A 23917-nucleotide genomic window follows, 5' to 3' on the forward strand; every position below is an offset into this window, starting at 1 on the left:
CTCTGTAATCGCTCATTTCTGCCTCGATTTTTATAAAACTGTTACAAACAACTTTAGAAAAGATCAGCATTATGGGAAAATGTGAAAATTGATATAAAAAAGTTAATTGGGTATAAACCCGTTAAAATTCGATCTGTGCAGATTGGTGCGATTTTTTCCTTGAATTTTTCGCATAAACTAATTACCCTCCAAACTCCCTGCCCGCGCCTACATCCATTAACACAGCCGCTGGTCGATGTCGCTGGTGGTCGTTTTGGGCCCTGGAAAATTGGTTCACGGCCATCGGAGTAAGCCCGAATATGGACAAGCGACGCTACCGATTGTTAGTGTCGCAAATTCCAGCGCGGGCCCCCTCACGGAAGTAAAACCGTTGATTGATAACCCCCCATCAGAGGGTAGATACGAGTATACCAAGTCACCAGAATGGCTAGTATGTTAAACGCAGACATTATATGTCTGCAGGAAACATGGATGAGACAAGAAGACACCCTGCAAATGAAAACCTACCACGTGATCGCGAACAACAGAGAAGACGGTAATGGACAACCAACGTGACGAACGGACGTCCCCTGACGAACGTATGATGGAATTGACACGAATAAAAACCAGTGACAAAACAGGTGAAGTAATAATCTTATACAAAAAAAACAAATTGACTATCAAAGTAATGCAAGCAAACATACAAGGGTGGAAAACCAACAAGGATGAAGTCACCAGAATGGCTAGTATGTTAAACGCAGACATTATAGGTCTGCAGGAAACATGGATGAGACAAGAAGACACCCTGCAAATGAAAACCTACCACGTGATCGCGAACAACAGAGAAGACGGTTATGGAGGTAGCGTGATTGCTGTAAAACGATGCTACAAGATAGTTAATATAGACAAGAGCAACACAAATAAGAGTATGCAGCAAATAGCTGTGACTATTGGAGAAATAGAGATGTACATTAAGACAGTCTATGCGAGCCCGAGATAAAGACAGTCTATGCGAATCCGATAGCACAGTTCAGTAACGTAATGCGCGGTATAATAAAACAAACTACAGAGAACGATCAAAATTATTACCGGGGATTTCAATGCGCAGATGAAAACAAAAGCAAGAACTGGGAGAAGGTGTTACCCACCAGGTTGATGAGAGAACATAATAGCAAGGATAAAGAACACCGCCCCTGAAACAGATGGGGTGACTTACAACATGCTCAGAACGCGAAAAGATAATATTGCCGAATGCGTGATCAAAGACATCAACGACAGATGGAGAATAGGAAAGGTAGGAAAACAATTAAAAACAATCAAAATAGCAGCCATAGGTAAACCAGGCAAAGGCCCAATAGTAACAGATAATTACAGACCGATAGCGCTGCTACCCACCAACACAATAATTGCCAACTTAGCCGTACTTCAAACACTAATCAGTGTATCTGATAAACACCACCTTGTACCATCAGCCACTTTTGGTTACAGAAAGAAGAGATCTATATATACGGCAACCAACCTCCTGGTAAATGAAATATTCAAGAACAACAGAAAAGGAAACTTTACGGTCTAAACGGACGCAGCGGCACCATTTAGGACAAACAGTGCGAAAGTGCTACAAAATAATCTTGAGACAATTCAGTGAAAACTTTTTTTCACGCTGCTTCGGGATGCACTTATGACAACGACAGCAACGACACCTCCCTATCCATTTATTACCAAAACGTGCGCGGACTACGCACCAAACTACAAGAATTTTAGCTGGCTGTCGCGGAGTGTGATTACGATGTCATAGTCTTGACGGAGACGTGGCTGGATGACACCATTCCCTCTGCCTTGGCATTCAGCGACCAGTATACAGTCTACCGGTGCGACCGCAACGGCAATAATAGCGTATGCACGCGGGGCGGCGGTGTCCTGATAGCTGTATCCATCCGTCTCCCTTCCGCACCAGTCAATTCGAATCTCGCTTGTCTGGAACACTGCTGGGCTCGGATTAAACTGCACTCTCTCTGGCTTGTTATTGGCGCTATCTACCTTCCACCGTCACTCAGCTCACTACCATCTACGATGAGTTACGTTGATGCGGCAGTCATTGAGATTATCTCTCTCATGGCTGATAGAAATCAGCTGATGATTTTGGGTGACTTCAATCAACCTAGCATTCCTTGGGCTACAAACCCGAGTCTGCCTATATCTGCACTTGGTAACGGCATGCAAGCTGAGCGTTTGTTGGTCCGCGATGGAAATAGATCGCTGACACAGGCTGCTCAACGGTTCATCGATTGCCTTAACTTCCACGGGCTATCGCAGTTGAACAACATAAAAAACAACACAGGTCACATTCTCGATTTAGTATTGTGCAGCGAGAACCTGGTGCGTATTGTGACCCTGTCCAATGCACCTGATGCACTTGTACCCATCGATACACATCACCCAGTGCTTTCAGCTACAATCAATATCACTAGTCACAATGCCGAACACTGTATCTCAGACCAACCACCGCCAGGTCTTAAAATCAGACGTGCAAACTATGAACTGCTGGAAAACCTGTTTTCTTGTGTTGATTGGAGTTTTCTGTATGTTCCTGACATTACCGTGGATGATGCAGTGATGGAATTCAACAATATCGTAACTGACACATTGAATGCCTCTGTGCCCCGCTTCAAACGCCGTCGTTCCCCACCTTGGGCTAACCGGGCACTCGCAGCGCTGAAAAATCGCAAGAACAGCGCCAGGAAACTTCTTCGGAGAAACTACACTCCCACCTACCGCTCAAGTTTAAACCTTGCCTGCAGGTCCTATCGGGCTCTAAATCGGCTACTGCATCACCGCTATATTCGACGCATGCAGGGGAACCTCACCCGGAATCCAAATGCCTTCTGGAACTTCCTCAACTCCAGACGCCGCTCCAGAGAGAAGCCCTGCGATATTTTCCACAATGGCTCGTGGGCCTCCACCGGCGCTAAAAAAGCAGATGCCTTCGCCGCACGGTTCCGCGAGGTCTTTGGGGTCGATACACCTTTGCTTGATATCGAGAACACCGTAAAGCTGACTCCACAAGACGTCATGACGCTGCCACCGATTGAGGTTGACTTGCGTACTATCAACATGGCCCTGATAAAACTTAAGTCCAGTTACAGCAGTGGGCCTGACGGGATACCAGCTGCGGTCCTGAAATGGTGTCCTTCGTTGATTCCACATCTCACCCGGCTTATTCAGCTATCATTCAAACAATCTCAAGTTCCAGATATCTGGAAAACCTCGGTGATGGTCTCGCTATGGAAAAAAGGCGACAAACACCTTGCGTCAAACTACCGGGGGATAGCATCGCTGTGTGCCTGTGCCAAACTGGCCGAAATTGTGTTACACAGGGGTCTCCTCTTCGCGCCAGTAAACATTACCTTTGTAATGCACAACACGGATTCCTGCCCGGGCGGTCTACGGCGACAAATTTGGTGGAATTTGTATCGCACGGTATGATCAGTCTAGGCAGTGGGGGCCAGGTCGATTGCATATACACTGACCTGAAAGCTGCCTTCGACAGCGTATCTCACGATATGATGCTCGCGAAATTGCAAAGACTGGGACTTTCAAGTGCAATCGCCTCTTAGATCCGATCATTCGTCAAAGGGAGACCTTACCGGGTCAAGGTTGGCCAGGCCCTCTCGGATCCGTTCGAGAGCATGACGGGTGTGCCTCAAGGCAGCACATTAGGCCCGTTATTGTTCCTCGTCTATGTCAACGACGTCTCCCTAGTCCTACTGCTGATTGTTTCCTACTCTACGCCGACGACCTCAAGCTGTTCATGCGTGGGTCTAATGTCTCTAACTGCCAGCATCTTCAAAAGGCCCTATCCGTGTTCAATGTATGGTGCGTCAACAATAGTCTTACACTGCGTATCGATAAATGTGCTGTCCTGACGCTATCACGAGCGAGCCGTCCCATACGATTCAACTACCAGTTAGGCGACTCAGCTATCAGGCGTGTGGACTCAGTGAGAGATCTAGGAGTCACGATTGACAGCAGGATGTCCTTTACGTCGCAATAATATTGCATACAGAACACCGCCGAATTCGATCGTTTTTCTAGGTAACCGAAACTCCCAATCCAGAACCCCCCGACGAGATTATTTCTCACATACGAACAACGGCGTATTATCCGCAATCAAACGGGATGATGGAGAGGTGGCACCGCATCATCAGAACCACCACTGCAGAGCTCGTTTATGGAGAAACGCTGTCGATTCTGGGGAGTTCCTCATCGAAAGGCAACCGGCAAACGCGACGAGAGAATGTTCATGGGGATTCTACGAGGCGATGGAGGGCATCCGATCACAGACAGCCAGGTGGCATGCAAACCCGCCTGGTCTTCACGCAGCCACGACTGCAGACTGCAACACATGTGTTCGTTAGGAATAATACCGTCCGGTCAGCCTTGGCCAATCCGTACCATGCGCAATCTCAAGTCTTTTCAGGTGCTCGATAACGGGAAGCCGTTACACATTACTGTCGGCCGCCTCGGTCTATCTGACCGAGGACGCCCCCAATGACCTGACGGCGGGTCGAGGACACCGATACCAGCAAGCAACGACTACAAAGACTACCCTCATGCGCACCACCGGGCAAAGGAAAGCCACCGCATCTCCCATGCCAGCAACATCCACGGGAGAGCCTGAGTGATCATGTGAGTCACCGGAACGGGTCCTTTTTCCCCTTCGGTCGCTGTCCGTACCGTCCCGAACAGCGTCCAGAACATTATGCTCGTAAATTAACGGGTTAAGATTAACTGCATCCACATGAATCTTACAAAGGTATCGAGGTGAAGTATACAAAGAGAACTTAAACTCTTCGAGAACCTAAGACAATAATCCTCGCTAAAACGCCCCAACCAACACAAAGCGCTGAATATTTTCCACACCCGAACGCTCTCGCTATAGAGAACAGAGGTACGAAACTGGTCTGCTCTGGAAGACGGACGAATGCAGGCATCAAACAGTCGGTCCATGGCCAAGAAGCCCTTTCTGTCGTTAGAAAAACGGATGGATAGAGCCGCACTTGGCGGATGCACTGCAAGCTAAAATCGGCGATCTCCTTTAGGTGCCGATGAAGGTTTTCCAGCCCCAAAAAGAAAAAAAGACTTACTTTATCAAATGTTCCATGATTAAATGCAAGACATCATTAAATGCTTGCTGTAAGTACTTCGTCCACAACGTTCAGGCATTCACTTCATCGATTTCTGTTGAAAAAATATCATGCTATAAATCACCATGCTATAAAATAAAAAGTGAAATGTTTCATCAATCACAGTACCTCAATAAAAATGCAATCAATCGGCCAGTGCTAAAAAAACGAATCAATATTAATCCAAAAGAAATTGAAACACCATCACGGTTTGCACAACTTACCTTTAAATCAGAAAGAAGCATTTAGGCAGAAAATAATAGCCACCTAATTTCTCAGATTCTTTAAGAAGCAACCTTGATAGCTAGTTGAAGGCATGGAAAAGGCTAAACATAAATAAAAATGAAACTCATAATGTTATGATGCCCGTCATAGTTATCTTACCGGTAAAACGCAATTCCTATAAGTTAAACCACATTTTCGTTTGGTACATTTCATCTGGACACTACTCTCAACTAACCTAATACACGCAATTTTATTTCATCGGAGCACGAGGCCGAGATCCGCGCCAAAAGAAATATCCGGGCCACACACAATCAACCGGTGGCCTCGCATCGAATCTGCTGAATAGCCAAACATGCTCACACACATCACAAACGTATTTCATTACAATGACACCATTTTCTTAAATATAATTAAACACACACTACTCGCAAACAAAGCCTTTTGTCTTTCAGTCTGGCTGCTTCGTTTCTTGTACCAATATTTTTTCCTGGAACGAATATGCCGGCATCTACTGAAGCACACACACACACACGCTCGCGCACATAAAACCTCGTGGCTGACGCTGCAAAACAGCGCGTTCCTCACATTCTTCCAGTTCTCCTATTTCAAATTCAAGAAAAAAAGTGCGCCATGATTAAATAATAACTGCACTTCGCTGCACTGAAAACCAAATAAGAAACACGCAAAACCGTTTGTCGTCGGCAAACCACACCGAACACTTTACGAACCTCTTTCCTTCTTTGCTCGCGATGAGTTCACATCATTCGCGACAGCTGCAGTATTGAGAAGCTGTTGCAGATTTTATTGTGCCTCTTTTTAATAGAGCCAAAACTTTTTATAGGGCCAAAACTTTTCATAGGGCCAATGTAAATTAATTGGCCGTTTGGATCTTGCTACGCAGAATATATCGTGAGATGTAGTTTTCCGAGATAATCAGCGTTTTCCTTAGACCTAAATATTTTTCAGTGTTGTTTTAAAAGTGCATCAAGCATCAAGTAAATTTGAAAAAATATTCATCCAAGAAGTACGGCCCCATCCCAATCCACCAGACCAAAGTCGTTGGAGTGGTAATGTTGTTATTTAAGATGACGATGCTTAATGAACTCAAATTGACCAGCTTGACTTCAAAACCATGACATTCACTGAGGAGTTTCATGATTAGGATAAAATAACGAACATGACATCTGAACATCTAACAAAGGCAATTGGTTTTATATGGAAACATTTCTCTACTACTATGGAAAGGAATCATTATCAATTTATCAATTCAGAAATAATCAACCTATAACATGAGCCGTCTGGTTTTGCGTCAAGTATGCGAAGAAAGGTCCCGTACCACATCGTTATCAAGGCTATACCACTTCAATCATTAGACTTCATACCATTAAACTATTATTGCAGATCTTTCGATGATCAAAATGAACCAATCAACTAGAAATTCACCTAGGCTAAGAACACAAATAGCCTCGTCAAGATACTTCATCCGCTTTTGTAATCGTGTGTCAAATGAAAGAAAGTCATGTAAAACTATAATTTTATACCTCCCATACCTTACATACGCGGTTTTCAATCAATCATCTATTCAACCGTCAATATATACTTACATTCCATCAAAATTTATTCATTTCAGTTGCGGAGGAGTAAGACCAATCAATCGACTCCATTATATAAGATTTTCAAGTACAGTTTATATTTTAATTGCAAATAGATTGTTTCAAATAACGAGAAATACAAATAATTACAATAAACATCGAAATGCTCTTTTCATTCTTACTTTAGCGTATCCTCAATGAAAGAATGCAGTGCTGTATTATTATCAATATTATAACAAAACGACGCGTGATCCTGCTAACATGCTCTATACGTAAATCATTCGCTCTATTCATTTCAAACTATGATACCTGTACCAACCTCTGATCCATTCACTGTATCTCAATCATTTTACACCTTCCGTTCCATCTCTTGCCATTTCATTACTCCCACAATTTCCAGTTCAAGTTGCTTTACAGTCCTACCTATTGCGTTTTAGTTACCTATTCTTATATTATACCTAATCGAATATCTTGTGTTTTTGTCTGCTCCACATTATCCTTTCTGATTCATTTTAACAGTATCCTTTCTAACAGCTTTTGTTTCTTCAATGATATGAATTATACATTTCTTACCTTTAATTTCTCTGATTTTCCTAACTTTTGGTTTTGCGGTACCCTCAATAAACCACATCGTCAGCGTTAATCACTATCAATGTCACCACCACCAACCTTTGCGGCGAAAACCAGGAATGCCAGCACGTCTCTAGATCATCTAAATACAGTTTGATATATCCATTATGTTGTTTCAGCTCTCATCCAATTGTATATCCGGAATACTGTTTCGCAAACCATATATTGCGGGATGTTTGATGTTCCTACATTATCTGGTAGCTGATATGATGAAATGGTTTTCCTCGAAGCACAATTAAGCGATAAGTATTCATCGTTGTAGCCATAAGTCAGGAGACCATTGCGCATTGACATCCATCGATCAATTGAGATTATACTCCATCTATTTTTCCACTCTATCTATTTTTCTATTTTTCCTGGAGTGATATTCAAAATATGTTCTTCCCATCAGTGTGTCAGTTTCAGTTATTGTGTGATTCATTGCGCTATAACCGGTAATTCGTATAATCCAACTGAAACATTCTTAAGCACTCGTTCAGTATGTTGTTGCAGGAACGTGTTGAGGTAATCAATTTCTTCTTTGTTCCTGTCGTAATGTGCTTTCGCTGTCATGTTGTGTTTACTTCAGTTTCAACATTACTGCAGAGGATGTTGATTGGTTGTAATTTTGAGCACTTTTCTTTTCGCAACTAATCTTCATAATACTTTAAAGCAGTCTCGATGTACGTGTCGATGCGGCTTCCACATTCCCAATCTATCGATGACGCTCCACAATAACAGCAGGATGGCCAATGTTGAATAACTAATGTAGCTATGTTGTTGAAGAGCTTCCTTTGATGATTCATCGTTGTAGAACGTTGTCTGTTGTCGTTGAATTCAATTGAATGCCGTTGTCGCCTTTTATAGCAGATGATGAAACGATCGTTTCATGCACGATAATTTGATAAACTAAAGCATTGATACAAGCACAGCATGGTTTTCTTATCGCTAAGATTGGGGCGGATAATTGAAGCGATCAAACTGAGATTTGGCTTAAGGATATAAAATAAACAACGCTGTTCATTCCTATTCCCTACACTATTCTCCTTTAAATGTGAGTCAACATATGTCTTAATATTATTTATAAAATGTATAGTTTTTTCCTCATGGTGATTCCCTGGTTCGAATCGATGCTCTGCCATAATTGAGAGGATTAACCTGAAGTTGAAGGAGTATCAAACGCGGCGTATAGTTGGACCTCCTTTGAGCCTTGATTTATTCTGTGAAAATAATAATAAAGAAAACGCGTAAATTTCTTGAAAAATGTCAAAATAATGTACACTCAAGCAGATCGCAACTGTGAAAACAACAATACACATACCTGGAGATTAGATGAATCGTAGCCGAAACCTTCTCATTGATAGGTTGATATTCTTTTCGTTGTTTCATGGATGCTGCGAAGGGTTTTCTGTTGTTGGCAGTTGAGACAGGTTTCACATCTCTGCTGATGCTGGCTCGCTTTGCACGACTCTTGTTGAGGTTGAGGTACTTTAAAGTTGCCGTTACATTGTAGTTTCCATTACATTACATAATCTTTTGCTCTGTGGTTCTTGTTGTTGATGTGAATGTCATTTCTTTACAATGTTTTGTTTGCGATCAATGATAATATTAATTAAGATTGACCAAGTATCAAAGTAAACTTTTATCATCTTACGTACAAAATTTAAAAGAGACTTTTATGTGATATTTTTTTACAATCATTAAAAGCAAGCCCGATTGTACAAAGTTAGGTTCTAGCTAATCTATTGTATTGGCATTCGTTCGTCCTTGGTCATTCAAGGGACTATTATGGTTATTAAATTGAATACTATTGATGAATCCACGCTTTTTTGTTTAAATGTCAATAGTCTTGTGTTTTGTTTGAGGCACTCTTGCTAAAAAAGGATTTATTTCACTCTAAGAGCATGGAAGAAATTATTTGGAATGTTTTGCTTTCAGATACCTAGTAAATAGACAAGCATGTATGGCCTTGCTTGGACGATTATTGATCAATATTATTACTTAAGCAAGAAGTGCTTCTCGATCTAGAAGGATTCTAATTGTGACATTATGTGCCTTTTCTCGAAAAGAATAAGAAAAAAAATGAAATAGGAAAAAGAAGGAAAGAAGAAACGAAGAAAAGAAGAAAAGAAGGAAAAGGAATAGGGAATATTGACGCAGGGCGGTCACTTGTAGCCTTAACGGCTGGCTTAGTACAAACCTGTACTTTGCAGACGTTGGTGCTTACCTTGACTGATAAGAAGCCTTATTAGCCACGATAGTCTTCAACGTTAATAAGTGTTCGGCTTTGTAGCCGTAGCAAAAAATGGACAAAATGTGCCATTTTTAAGTCAATTGCACTGCAAAATTCTCTTGTAAATGCCAAGAATCATTGACGCCAGCGGGATAAGGCAAATGGCGATAGCGAGAGTATAGCAGAGCGAACGAAGAGAGATATGTGAGCGGAAAGAAGTATGCTCATTTGGGTTTGTTAAAAGGTTAGCCCAGAGTTGCGATCAAGGCGCAGCAACGCAAAATTTTTAACGCTCTAACAAAAGATAATAAAGCGTTAAAACACCGGTAGGGGTGGAAGTGTCACAAAAAGCATTGTGGTACTTGCCACCGCAACGGATGAAACGGAGGGTTTACTCGGTTCCCAGACTGCACAAACTGTCATGGAGTGCGCGAGACTCCAGAGCATGTGTTCTTTGAATGCCCACGGTTCATTACTGTTGTTGCTAAAACACGATTTGGTACTTCACCACCGGTGACAGTCGAGGGTCGAGAACGCCCTCTAGCGGGAATGAGAAGAGGAGGCGCGCGATCGCGCGCGTTAGAGGAGAGTGAGGAGGAAAGCACAACGGAGCAAGAAAGACATAATTTTTTCAGCTCTTGTAAAAACTCTCGCAAAACACTAGCGAATAGTGGAGAGAAGAATAAAGTTCTAGAAGCAACTTTTTTGAGGTTCCGTTTCCTCATTAACAACTGTACTTGATCGTACCTGATGTGACCGGACGTAGAGACGCACGATTTTAACGGCGGAGATGCTAATAAAGCGCACATGCTTCAGGGGACAAGCCAGTGGGACACCTTGAGCCGGGCCACCCAAGCACCTGCAGCGCGAATGGTCACAGAAGAAGGCTAGAGTCCCAGGAGCAGCCAGTTATGTGCGGATGTCGATTGCTTGCGGCGAATCGAGGCGAATTGCGGCCAATGAGGCGAATTCCAACAAGGACTCAGAGGACGAGACCCCGGAAGGTACGGTCAGGAAGTACCGTTATAGCCGGAACATGAGTGACCATGACAGGTTCGAAACGATCATGGCCATGCTAACGTCCTTCAAGACGGACCTTGGTAACATGACCGCCAAGGTCAACTACCTCGAGAAGGAGCTTGAAGCGAGTAAGAAGGCCAATGCGGAACTGCAGCTTCAGGTCGATGCTTTAATTGCTGGGCAGAAAACAGCACCGGAACGCGCAGGAACGAGAGGTTCCTATACAGCAAGGATCCAAGCTTCAGCAGCGACTCGAGCGAACGACAATGGTGGCACAGCGCTCCTTTGCAGATGTTCTTAAGGAACCAGAAGAAGGTGATGGCTGGCACACCGTCACAAGGCAACGTCGCGACCCCAAAGCTAGCCGAGCAGCAACCACGCAACCGCGAGAAGCTGCCACGGCCCCCGCGAGGCGGCTCCTCCCAGCCGGTCGACCAGACGTCCTAAAGATAGAGGTGCCCGCCGAGGGGCAGGCCTTCCTCGACGTCTGCCGCAAACTGCAAGGAGAAACAGCGATGGGTGTAAACATGATGTCACCACGGCAAAGCAGACTAGGAAACGTGCTGCTAAAGATGCCAAGCTCAGCGGACAGCGAGCAGGTGGCCGGAGCAGTACGACAATACCACCGTAGTGCAGCAACTGTTGGAGGTAGCAGTGCATAACATCGACCCAGTGGCAGAGGCTGACGATGTTAAGGCGGCAATCCTGAATACACTAGGCGCAGCAGGAAGTTCCAACATGGTGACAGTGGCCATGAGGCGCATGCAGGACCAGGAACAGCGGGCCAGGGTGAGGTTACCGGCCAAACGGCCCACAGCATATGTGGGAAGATGGTGTCAATACTAAGGACAACAAGCCTAGTGCAACCATCAGACCCGCCTCCAACAGAACGCAAACGTTGTCGTCGCTGCCTAGAAATGGGACACGAAGCCAGAGTGTGCAGTGGACCGGATCGTTCGGATTACTGCGTGCGCTGCGCTACGCTAGGACACCACTCCAGGAGCTGCACAGAAACGCCGAAATGCCTCAAGAGCGGTGACCCACATCCGGTAGGCGCCAGAGAGTGCGGTGTCGTCTATTCTTCATAGAGCTGCAGACAAACGGCAATGGATGCAGTGCAGCCGCAATCCGAGTAGTTCAGCTGAACTGTAACCGTAGTCGAGCGGCGCAGGATCTCCTGAACCAGACTACCAGAGACAAACGAGCAGACGTATGCCTAGTGTCGGAACCATGCCCGCAAGGCATCATCCAGCAGCGTCTGCATCGCAACACACGAGCTCGGGATGGGAGAGCAGCCAGGACGATAGAGGCTGATCCGACGAAACGACGACTGGTGGAGGCACGACTCCGCCTTCGACGAGCACAGGACGGGCTGCGCGCAGCCCAGGCATCGGGTAACTCGGAGGAGGTCGAGCGCTGTCGACGAGCTATCGACGAGCTATCGACGAAGAAGCGGCGATCCTCGCAGTGGAGCGACGATTTCGGCGCCGGCATCTGCAACAGCAGCCAAGGGCAGCGATAGGACGCCCTGTTCCTGTCGCTAGGTGGAGCATAATGGGCTCTCGCGCGCTCTGAAAGGAACGATGCGTAGAGTGCAGTGGTAGGGAGTAGTAGTAAGTGGGAGGGCCAGCCCCACCAGCGGATTAGCCTGAAAAGGAACCGATTGCCGTTGGTGTGGCAGCTAGCTGACTCGGAGAGAACCATGGCTCATCCCCGCAAGTGGTACCTCCCCCTCTTTCCCGTTTGGAACCCATATAAACCAGGAAAGATCAGGGTAGTATGGGACGCCGCAGCCGGAAACGACGGCACATCTCTTAACGCCAACCTGCTCACCGGCCAGTGCCCCTCGCCTCCGTGCTTCAGAGGTTCCGTGAGTACAAAATAGCCATTGCAGCCGATATCACCGAAATGTTCCACCAGGTTGCCATACGCGATGCGGATCAACATAGTCAACGGTGCCTGTGGCGATGGAACAGCAGCCAGTCAGAGCCCGACGAGTACGTGATGACGAGGATGACGTTTGGCGCCGCGTGTTCCCCGAGCTGCGCTCAATACGTCAAAATTCTGAAACAACCCAGGCCAATCGAGGCACTGCTGCAACACAGTCCCGACTAAGAGGCAGGTTCTGAGCACATTGATGACGATCTTCGACCCACTAGGAATCATCGCAGGGTTCCTCTTCTTCCTCAAAGTGCTCCTGCAAGATATATGGAGGGCAGCTACACGTGTCCGTTGACGCAGGCCGGGACGGCCTCGCCGCCGTCGGCTACTTCCGCTTCGAGAAAGACGGACAGGTTGGGGTAGCCCTCACCTGCGGGAAAACAAACGTGGCCCCGCTCAAGTATACATCCGTCCCACGAACCGAGCAACAAGCGGCCACCGTAGGAGCGCGCCTCGCTAAGGCAATTACGAACGCCTACCGCGAGCAAATAGAAGAGCGATTTTTCTGGAGCGCTTCGAGAGATGTCCTGTGTTGAATTAACTGGGGATGTTGGCCCATCGGCCGAATCGTGGAAGCGATTCCCTTACAGCTCGGGACCGTCAGGAAAGTGAGGATCAAAACAGCGCGCGGAAACGTTTTAGAGCGACCGGCGATCAAGGTGGCAGCACTCGACATCGGGAACAAACAAGCGTGATGACAGGCCGTCACACGGGGGGTGGTGTCAATTGCGGGCCAGGAGACCCCAGTTGTCAGTGCTCACCACCTCACCACGCCTCGCTGATTCGAGTATTCTAGCGGTCCGAAGTGCTCGAATGAAGCAAAGCGATCCTTCGCGCGTCGCGGCAACGGGAATTCGAGCCTGGGAGGGATTTCTTTCCGGATTGTAACGTGTGCGTCGAAGGACGTAATTTTTAGCCGACAATAAACCGTTATTGAAGCTCAAAAAAGCCTTCGAGTGTTTTCGACTTACGCCGCGTTACAACAGTGATCAATTGAATTCTGTTTTGTCTCTCACACTAGTCATTAGATAACTTAAACCTCCCAATTAGGCCTGCGAGACAAACAGATCAGGATCAATAGTGCGCTAGATTAAGGAACGCAACAAGCACTATTAATTCCCTTCTTAACTTCCAAGACAAAACAGTGGAGAGTTTCGAATCAGTTCACTTCCACTTAGACGAACTCATTCATCAGCTAGAAACTATAGAAGAGTCAATCACGTTAGCTCGACACAACATCCCCAGCAGCCGCATCATCTCTGCAGAAGAAATAATCTTGGCACAAGAGTTCTTGAAGAACAGCGGCGGCTTAGCAACAAACGCCGTCGACGACATTCTGGATACCTCCACCGCCTATGTACTGTTCGAAGAGGAAATAATCTACACCTTAAAAGTTCCGAGGATCAAAAACGTTGAGTATACACTCAGCTATATCGAGCCAGTAATTTCTGATGGCCACCGGATACATTTGACCTCGACTTACTACCTCAAAGGACCAGGGTCTTTCCTGTCGAAAGATCCTTGCATAAAACACATGCGGCAATACGTATGCGATTATTCACAGTTGGAGCCCCTCGACGAATGCGTCCAACAGCTAGTACACAGCCGATCCGCCAGATGCCCAATGGAAAAGATGTACGAACGAAACATCATAGATTCTGCCTTTTGCTCTCGACCGGAGTAGACGTCTGATCTAGCTCTCCGCTGATCCCAACGCGCTCCGGTCGTTAACCGAGCGCCGTGGCCTTGTGTGTAAGCGTCCTGTGCTTAGTGCCTGCGTTTAGTGAAAGTGTTTAGTAAAAATACTCTGCGCGCCAGCTGATCGACCAGCTGGACGCAGATTACTACGTGACTGTGTGTGTGCGTCGCTGCTGATATCGTGCGCCGGCGATACAGCAGCAAGTGTTTAGGCGCACAAGTGCAGTAGCCGTTGTGCTGTGTAGTATTTTTGTTATCTTGTTGATATTTGTTAGTTTCTTAGTTGGTAGATTAGAATTATTGTAGTTAGTTTCCCCGTAGTTTAGGTGCTGTTATCATTCTCCCGGTAAGTGTTTTGTACATCCCGTTATCTTTTGGCAGAGTGTGAGTGAGGGCAGCCATGGAGGTAGAGCTCCGCGCCGACACCGGCGCCAGCTGTACACCCCTTAACAAAAAAAAGCGCCGCAACTCGGATCCGGCAAATTCGAGTTCGGTAGAAAATAATTTACACAAAAAAAATTCTGACAATGCTGCCCCGCCACCTCCCCCCGCCCCACCTTCGCATCCTTTCCGGTCCCGAAAATACCCGGAGTCCGACCAGGGGCCGTACGTGGTCTCCCTGGTTCCAATATCGGGGAATTTGGACGCAGTGGTCCTATCAAGGCTGCTGCGCGCCAAATACCCGTCGGTGGCCGACATTTGCACGGTCGGCCACAGCAAGATGAGGGTCACCCTGAAAAACAGGGCTGACGCGAACGCGTTGGTAGTGGACCGTACCTTTACGGCTCGGTGCCACGCACATATTCCGGATCGCCTCGTCGAGATCGCTGGTGTGGTGGACACTGACATCTCGTGCGAGGATATCGTGAGCCTTGGAAAGGGAGCCTTGGGCCTGGGCTCGCCGGCTATAGGCGTGCTCGAAGCTAAAAGGTTATATGCCTCCAAGACGGTGGACGGCCAGAAAACCTTCTCTGAAGGCAATCTGGTCCGTGTCACCTTCGAGTGGCAAACCCTCCCGAGGTTCTTGATTGTTGAAGGAATCCGTGTCCGAGTTACACGGCCCTTCGTTCCTAAGGTGGCGACGTGCACGAAATGCAGTCAGTTTGGCCACGTTGCTAAATACTGCACGTCAAAACTGACGTGTGGGAAATGCCGAGGGGAACACTCCACCAGCGAATGCAAATCTGCTTCGCAGAAATGCATTCACTGCAAAGACCAGTGGCACGAGCCTACCTCGTGCCCTGTGTACAAGCAGCTGCGCAACCAAAGAAAAAGAGACTGCTTCAAATCATTTGCAGATGCTCTTAAAGGTGTGCAGACATCGAACCCCTATGGCGCGCTTGCCCAGGCACCTCAGCCTGAAGAAGCTGCGCCAACCAATCTGGCAGATTTAGTCGCCGACGCTAGGAGGTCGTCGCGAGGAATGAGGGTGTCGGTTGGAGGGCGACTTCCAAAGGCTCCCCTTCCCCATGATCAAGAAGGCTAAAAAGAAGCCATCCGCTCCCGTCAACTCCCATCCTGACCCCCCAACCCCCTAAAGGGAAGTCCCCAGACTTTCCCTCGTTGCCGGCCCCCCGTTCCCCAAACCCAAACCTGGCCTTCAACCCCCAGGCCAAGCCCTTCCGCGAGCCAGCTCCATCCCTCACGGAGCTGCTAGAATCCCTCCTGACCCTACTAAATATTCCCAACTCCCTAAGGGAATTGATCAGACTGGCACTTCCCTTCGTGAAAGTTGCCGTCAGACAATGGTTAGCCCAGTGGCCCGCTTTGGGTATGGTCATCCGCCTAGACGACTAAGTTCGACATGGCAACCATACTACAATGGAACTGTAGAAGTTTTCTTGGTAAAATTTACGCTTTGAAAGCGTTAGTAAGCAAACACAGATGTGATGTGTTTGCAATTTCTGAAACTTGGCTATCGCAAAGCGTTAACCTGTACTTCCACGGATACAACATTATTCGTCAAGATCGCAATAGGCATGGGCGGAGGGGTGCTCATAGGAATAAGTAGGAGTCACACCTTCTTAAAAATACCTACCCCAACTGAAATCGTCGAGGCGGTTGCTATCAGGGCAAACATTGCGAGTCTTGACGTTACTATTCTTTCGTTGTATATCCCTCCAGGAGCCAAGTATTGTCCAGAGAAGGTCGAAAAGGTCAAACATGACCTTGGGAACCTTCTGGCGTCTTTGCCCGCGCCAATTTTGGTCCTAGGAGACTTTAACTCTCATGGACTCGAATGGGGCGGACGTTTGGATGACGTCCTCGCCCCCATAATCTATGAATTATGCCGCAACCACACCACACGGATATCCTCAACACTGGGGAGGCGACTAAGGTGAAAACGTCCAAGGCGCGTGAAAGTGCGTTAGACCTATCGCTCTGCTCCCGTCTTCCTGTCATCCTGGATACTGAGTGGAAGGTTATCCAGGATCCAAATGGCAGTGATCACCTACCCATCAAAATCAAAATAACAAGGTCAGATACCCCGGTCGATACACAGCCCGTCAACTGTGACTTGTCGCGGCATATCGATTGGGAGAGATACCGCGAACTCATGTCTGCATCGCTATCACCCGTAGCAAACGATTTACCTCCTTTAGAGGAGTACAAAACCCTCGTTACATCGGTAATCGAGTGTGCCCTTGCCGCCCAAACCAGGGCACCCCACCAAGGATATAAAACATATAAGAAACCTACGCCTTGGTGGGACGGGGATTGCCAAGCAGTATATGAAAAAAAGCAGATGGCATACATAAAATTCCGCCAATCTACCACTGACTCAGATTCGCTATACCGAGAGTATAAAGGTCTTGAGCGAAAGTGCAAAAATTTCTTAAAGGCGAAGAAGAAGGGCTATTGGCGAAATTATGTCAACAGCTTAGATCCATCTGTATCTCTAAGTTCGCTATGGAGCATGGCTAAAAGAATGCGAAGAGGTTGCCCCCCCAATGAGAGCGAAAATTTTACTGGGAGCTGGCTGCCGCCGCCGCCGCCGCCGCCGCCGAGAAAGCAGCCGGTTGCGAGGGCAAGAGGAGACGCTCTGTTGGCGAGGGTTACCGAGAAGCTCTATTACGCTGATTTGGTGAAGAAGGTGAAGGCCGATCCGCAGCTGAAGATCCTTGGGGAGGACGCGGTCAGGAGGATCAGACAAACCCACGATCAGGGGACGTCCTGATTGAGCTGCGTCTCTAGGTAAGGAGACGACTGTTAGAGCGCTTACCCAGGAGAGGGTGGTGGAATTCTGGTGATTCGAGACGACAGTCACGAGGGAGGAAATAAAGAGAGCGGTCCAGGAACAGGGCGCACTTGGCGATATACGGATAAGCATCCAACTAAGAGGCCCATCTGGCGGTAACCAAGGGGCAACAATCCGTCTCCCGGAGGCCGCGGCAACGAAACTAGTAGAGCGCGATACGGTGAAGATCGGCTGGTCAGTCTGCACGGTGAAATTCAAACAGCACATCCCGAGGGAACTGGAGCGCTGCTTCAAGTGCAGAAGCCTGGGCCTCCGTGCCAAAGAATGCAAGGGCCCGGACAGATCGCAGGAGTGTTGGAACTGCCGTACGGGTCACCGGAAGATGAGTAGCAGACAAAGAAACGGAGCAGCAATTCCTGTCGGGGCACGGGTGCTTCAGGCAGTATCTACATCGCTTCGGTCGTGCGGCCTCGGCGAGGTGCCCTAAATGCGCGAAGGGAGTAGCACAAACGGCGGAGCATGCAATCCTGGAGTGCCCCCTGGTTCTCCGTGGAAAGGGCCGGACTTGGAGCTCTGACGGTTGATAACATCGTCGAGGAGATGTGCAAGTCGGAGAGAACATGGGAGATGGGAGTGCACAACGCTGACGTGACCTTGATCATGAGCAAGTTGCAGAAAAAAAAATGGAGAGAGGATCAAGCGCAAACGTAGGAGCTCTAAGTCATCATAGGTGAAGATTAACTGGACTGCCCTCCCCCGAAGTAGTCGCTCACCAGTGGTCCCGGGGGAGATGATCAAGGCGAAGATGGATAGTAAGGAATATTTTTTAGGGGGTAAGCACGGGAGCGAATCCCTCACTAATCGTCTTTCGAAGATTTTTTTCACACAGCACGAATCGTGATTTATCGATCGCGGTAGCCCGGTCCACGCAGAACGGCCCAGCGCTTCGTTGGCAGACCGGCCCAGCGAAACAGCTGAGGTCAGCCAAAAGCGCAGCGGTTGTTTGTGGTGCGGGGCTGGGGTGAGTGCGCGACCACAAACAGTGGCCGGCAATCGCCGCAGTGCTAGTGAAGCCGATCGTGCGCTAACGGCGTAGTGTCAGTGAGCGCGGCGGTACAGGCAGTTACGCGGTCGGCATGGACGGGTTCATGAGGAGCCGAAAGACGGAGCGATCGCAAGATCGAGAGCGGGCTGGCATGCAAGGTGCCGTGCAAGGTGGCATGCAAGCTGCGGTGCAAGGTGTTGCGCAAGGTGCCGAGCAAGACGGCAGCCAGGAGGTACGTGCGGGAACGCCAACAGCCGAGCAAGATGGCAGCCAGGAGGTACGTGCGGGAACGCCAACAGCGGAACCCACGTCACAGAAGGTGACTGGAGTATCGGCGAATGCAGTGGAGAGGACGCACGACATGGCGAACGAGCTATACTCGCTCGTAATGTCGAAGAACAACATCCTCATCATCATAAAGGAGAAGCAAGCCAAGCTAACGGAAATGACAAAAAGAGCAGTGCAGGAGCACAGTTGGCTTCTGCAGAGAGCCGAGCAGGCTCAGCAGGAGCTCGATGCGGCGGCCACCCAGGCGAAAGAGCTGCAGGCAAGGGCCGAGGCAGCCGAGGCGATGGCTGTGGCGGCTGAGGAGATGGCAGCAGAAGCCGAGACGAGGGCCGAGGCGGCGCAAAGGGCGCGGGCGGAAGCCCCGATGGCAACGCCAGCGATCGACCTTGCAACACCAAAGGCTAGGATGGAAAAGAGAAAGCGGGAAACCCCGGGTGAAGAAGAGCAGAAGAAGAAGCCCCGTGGACCCAAAGGAAGCCCAGATGCGGAGGGTGAAGAAGGCTGGCAAACGGTGCCCGTACGGTCGAAGAAAGGCCCGCCAAAACCGACTACCAGCCCAAATCCTGAGCAAAGGAGCCGGCGAAAGAGCTTCCGGCAACGCATCCCCGAAGAGATGCAATTCAGGTCGAGATGACGGCAGGAACTACCTACGCCGATCTTCTCAAGAAGGTCACCTCGGCCCCGGAGCTTGCGGGTATGGCAGGAGATGTCGTGAGAACGAGAACTACACGGAAGGATGATATGCTCATCGAGCTAAAACCGGGTGCGGAAGTACCCACGATGGAGCTGCGGTCGATGGTCCAGAAGTCCCTCGGGCAGGAGGAGGAAGTGAAGGCACAGTCGCATGACGCGGCGATCGAATATCGGAACCTGGACAGCATCACCACCGAGGGCGAGCTGGAAAAGGCCTTCAAGGAGCAGTGCGGCGTAAAGGAGATCTCTTCCTTGCGACTAAGGAAGGGGTTCGATAATATGAAGGTGGCAACGGTCTGGCTGCACCCGCAGGAAGCAGGCAAGTTGCCGACGAAGGGCTCGGTCAAGCTACGCTGGTCGGTCTGCCCAATCAGAGTGGCTCCGCGTGTCGATCCGAGTTCCAGAAAGTGCTACAAGTGCCTGGAGCGGGGAGAGGGGCACATTGCCAAGGATTGTTCGTCGACCACGGCATGTATGCTCTACGCTGCCAGCGGTGACAACAACCACGCACTAGGCGGACCGGGGTGCAACGCATATCGCTCGAGGGCAGCCACCAAGGAGTAATGGAGTTCATCCAGGGGAACCTCAACCACTGCGAGACGGCACAGCTACTGCTGGGGGGCGAATCACAGCGGTACTGCTCGAAGCGCTGGCCCAGCTGGATGTGATCCTGGCGAATGAAGGCTCGACAAGAACGGATTGGCGACAGCTAGTGTGCAGTAGTGCCCAGAGAAGCTGAAAGCCATAGTGGTTAAGCTCTTTCCGACGTACGAGCCAACTGCGTGGCCACCAACTCCATATGCGGATGACCACGAAAGCATCGGCGCGGCCGAAATCCTGATCTCGAATGAGGAACTCATGGAAATTGGGAGGAAGCTGCCAGCGAATAAGGCGCCCGGGGGCCGGACGGGATCCCGATCGTCGCGGTGAAAACTGCGATCAGGGAGACCCCCGACATGCTTCGGGTCGTCCTGCAGAAACTGCTGGAAGAAGGCCACTTTCCGGACAAATGGAAGAGGCAGAAGCTGGTGCTATTGCCAAAACAGAGGTGCTGATGATCAGCAACCGTAAAGTGCACGGAATGCAGTGATCCAAGTCGACGACGGCGACCTCCGGTCGAAGCCGATCAGCATCGCCTCGAACCGGCAGTTGAAGTACCTGGGCGTCATGATTGACGACCGGGGCTCAACTTCAACAACCACGTGTGGACTACGCATGCGAGAAGGCAACAAAGGCGATCAACGCGCTCGCGAGGATCCTCCCGAACAGCTACGGACCGCGCAGTAGTATTAGACGTCTTTAAGCCAACAGTCTAGGTGGAGGAGAGATCAGAGGAACCCGACACTAGGAGAGGCGTAAGCATCCAGCCCAAGCCCCAATAGAAAAAAATGTTAGTATATAAGCCCTAAAATTATAATAGAACGGGAGTCTTTTCTGCTTCCCGGGAGGGTCTTTTCTAAACCACGGAGACGTTAACACGTATCGGCTGTTCATTCATTAGAAACTTACAACTAGAGAAAGAAAGTGAGCGCCATCGACGCTCGTGCCACGCCCAAGTTAAAACGACATTAAATTAACGCCCCGCCACGGCGTTTCATATGGTGACAGCGGTGGAATAAGAATCCCGTATCGGTGAAGTAATTACCCGGTGGGTAAAGAAAGCGATACAGACAATTAAAGTAAAAGTAACCGTGGAAAATAAGTGTGAGTTCCAGAAGCAGCAACAGGAACGCTCGGGACATCCATAACCAGAGAGATCGAGGATCAACGGAAACAATGCTATTCATTGGACTCCTATGGTAAGTATAGCGGTAAGTACCTTTTCCTGTTGAACCAGTTATTTTTAATGAGTGATAGAATACTGCGAAGTTTTGTGCGATTAAGAGGCAAAGCGAATAACCAAGGTGGTAGTGTAAATAAACAAACATCAGAGACACCAGCAGTCCTAGAAAGCGAAAAGGTCGAACGGCAAATTCCCCGGTTGGCAATCGATTTATTGTCAACCCCCTTGTTAGAGGAAGAGTCGTGTCCGTCAGTTTGTAATTATTGGGAGAATTGGACTCAGAAGAGGGTAGTCAGCCTAGATCGGAATTAAAAATCAAAGAGTTTTCAGAAACGGCAACTGAAAATACTGTGGCAGATATTCATCGCTCACCAATATTCACTCCCCGTTCATCAGGGATCGTTCATTCCTCACCTCCGAGGTTCACCATGGGTCATTAGAACCAGAACCCCGAGAAACATTGTTGCTTTACTGACCTACATTTTTACCTTCGTCAGTTAGCACCCAAAACCAAAACATGGTCAGCCACTTGACGGCAGCCCCAGCGCTACGCATACACCACGGCGCTGATGCGCCGATGCGCCGATGGCCCACCGTGCCAGAACAACCACGCGGGTCAAATTACCGATGCCTCAGCGGTGCAGCGCTGGGAACATGCCAACAATGTTGCGCAACGGGCACAAGTGCGCTGATCATGCGGAAAAGTACTTTCGGCTAGCAAAGCCTCTCCAGCTGTCTCACTCCTACTAATTGTAAAATAGAGTTAAGAACTAATCCCGAAATTGTATATAAACGAACAAATCCAAAATACAACCAGACTGAATTCTGACTCCAACCTATCTGTGTCTTTCCTCTGACGCTGCTCTGGCTGACGACACCCCTTTGGGCTCGTCACACCCAGACACCAGCCGAATTGAAAGAAAAGGTTTTCAGTCGTCCACCCCTCGTCCAACATGTCAAACCAGCCTCTAGAAACAGCGAAGTTATAACAATACTGTTGCAATGATAACTATCATTGCAACTGACCAAGATTGGGAGAAAATGGCATTACGGATGATTCCGGAATTTTCCGGAGATCCCAAAGAGTTAGAAGCGTTTTTATATCAGGTGGATCGGCAAGCTGCTAGGATCCCAGCGGTCGGATAGACGCAATGTGTGGTAGATATCGTCTTGTCCAAGCTAAGGGGAAATGCAGCCCGTGCTCATAACCGTATCTTATCGGGAAGTTGGACTGACACAAAAGAGCGATTAAAAAAGGAATTTGAAGCGTGCTATCAATTTGAAACTGTCGAGTGTTTGAAACAGGGACCTACGGAGAGTTTCAAAAGCTACCGTAATCGAGTACTTCATCTGTTACGGTTAATAGAGGAACATGGCAGAGAATCACGTGAAATGTATCCAATGAGATTATTTAAAATGCATGCTACAACGCGATCGCCAACAGCAGCTACGCCAACAGCAGCTACGAAGAAGCGGACGACATCGTAGAATGAGGACCACCGGAAGAAAGCCCCGCAACCGTAAGGACGACGGCATCTCTGCCCCACGTGGAAGGAGAGTACAAAACCGGCCAGCCATAGGACCGCTAGAGGACGACCAAATAGGATAAGAGCGGTAGCGTGCTACACGACACGAGCGCGTGCTACACGACGAAACTGGGCCCCACCGCGACCAGTTACCCATCCTTACGATCGGTAACGCGTTTAATAGGTCGCGGTGGTCATTGAGGATAACGGTCAGCCGTTAGGTAACGGCCTGACCGAATATTCCTGGTGAAAAAGCCCAGGGTGAGTGCCGAGTACTCTACGTGACCAGTCTCAAATCGGCAGTCACGATAGACAGACGTGTTTTTCTTTTTCTCTCCAGTGCGAATAAAGGCAATCAATAGTGTAAATCAAAAGGGGCGTTTCTACTCATCGATCCCTACGATGGGGAAAGGTAGAGTAGCGAAGCCGAGGAAGGAGAGTACGAGCTTGGCTCAAGCCATAATAACCCCTGCTGGAATAACAGCACTGAAGGCGGGCAACAGCAACAGGTTCGCAATTTTAGCCGACGAAAACATCCAAGACGTGGCAATGTCAACCTGCCACGAGACCGACAAAAAAGCTAGAGATAAGCAACGAATTCCTCCCATCAGTGTGAGTAGTACCTCACTTAGTGCAGTGCACAAAGCCGTAATTGCCGCCGGCGTAGTCAATTACAGTACTAAAGTTACAAATAAAGGCATAATAGTGCATACAGTCACAGAAAGTGACTTCAGAAAAGTGACGAGGCATATGAGGGAAACGAACGTTAGTTTAAACTCATACCAGTTAGAAAGTGACAAAACAACCAAAATTGTACTACACGGGCTGCCGGACATGCCGGCAGAGGATTTAAAAGAGATCCTCAAAGAAAAAAGCCTGGAGCTAACTCAAATAAAAAAACTG

General features: G+C 48.5%; 1 protein-coding gene and 1 long non-coding RNA gene across 2 annotated transcripts; one reads left to right on the forward strand and one right to left on the reverse strand.

The window, feature by feature from the left end:
- Positions 1–549: 549 nt before the first annotated feature.
- Positions 550–6098, reverse strand: LOC125948743 (uncharacterized). The gene is made up of 4 exons (XR_007468606.1): positions 5547–6098; positions 5387–5488; positions 5292–5321; positions 550–5217 (listed from the first exon to the last, which is right to left on the reverse strand). It is a non-coding gene; the product is annotated as an uncharacterized LOC125948743 (long non-coding RNA).
- Positions 6099–13329: 7231 nt separating this feature from the next.
- LOC125959358 (uncharacterized) lies at positions 13330–14466 on the forward strand. Its single transcript, XM_049692178.1, has 2 exons — positions 13330–13390; positions 13919–14466. The coding sequence occupies exons 1-2, from the start codon at positions 13330–13332 to the stop codon at positions 14464–14466; spliced, it is 609 nt and encodes a 202-aa protein (XP_049548135.1).
- Positions 14467–23917: the final 9451 nt, after the last annotated feature.

This window comes from Anopheles darlingi, chromosome 2 (genome assembly GCF_943734745.1).
Source record: "Anopheles darlingi chromosome 2, idAnoDarlMG_H_01, whole genome shotgun sequence".
NCBI lineage: Eukaryota > Metazoa > Arthropoda > Insecta > Diptera > Culicidae > Anopheles > Anopheles darlingi.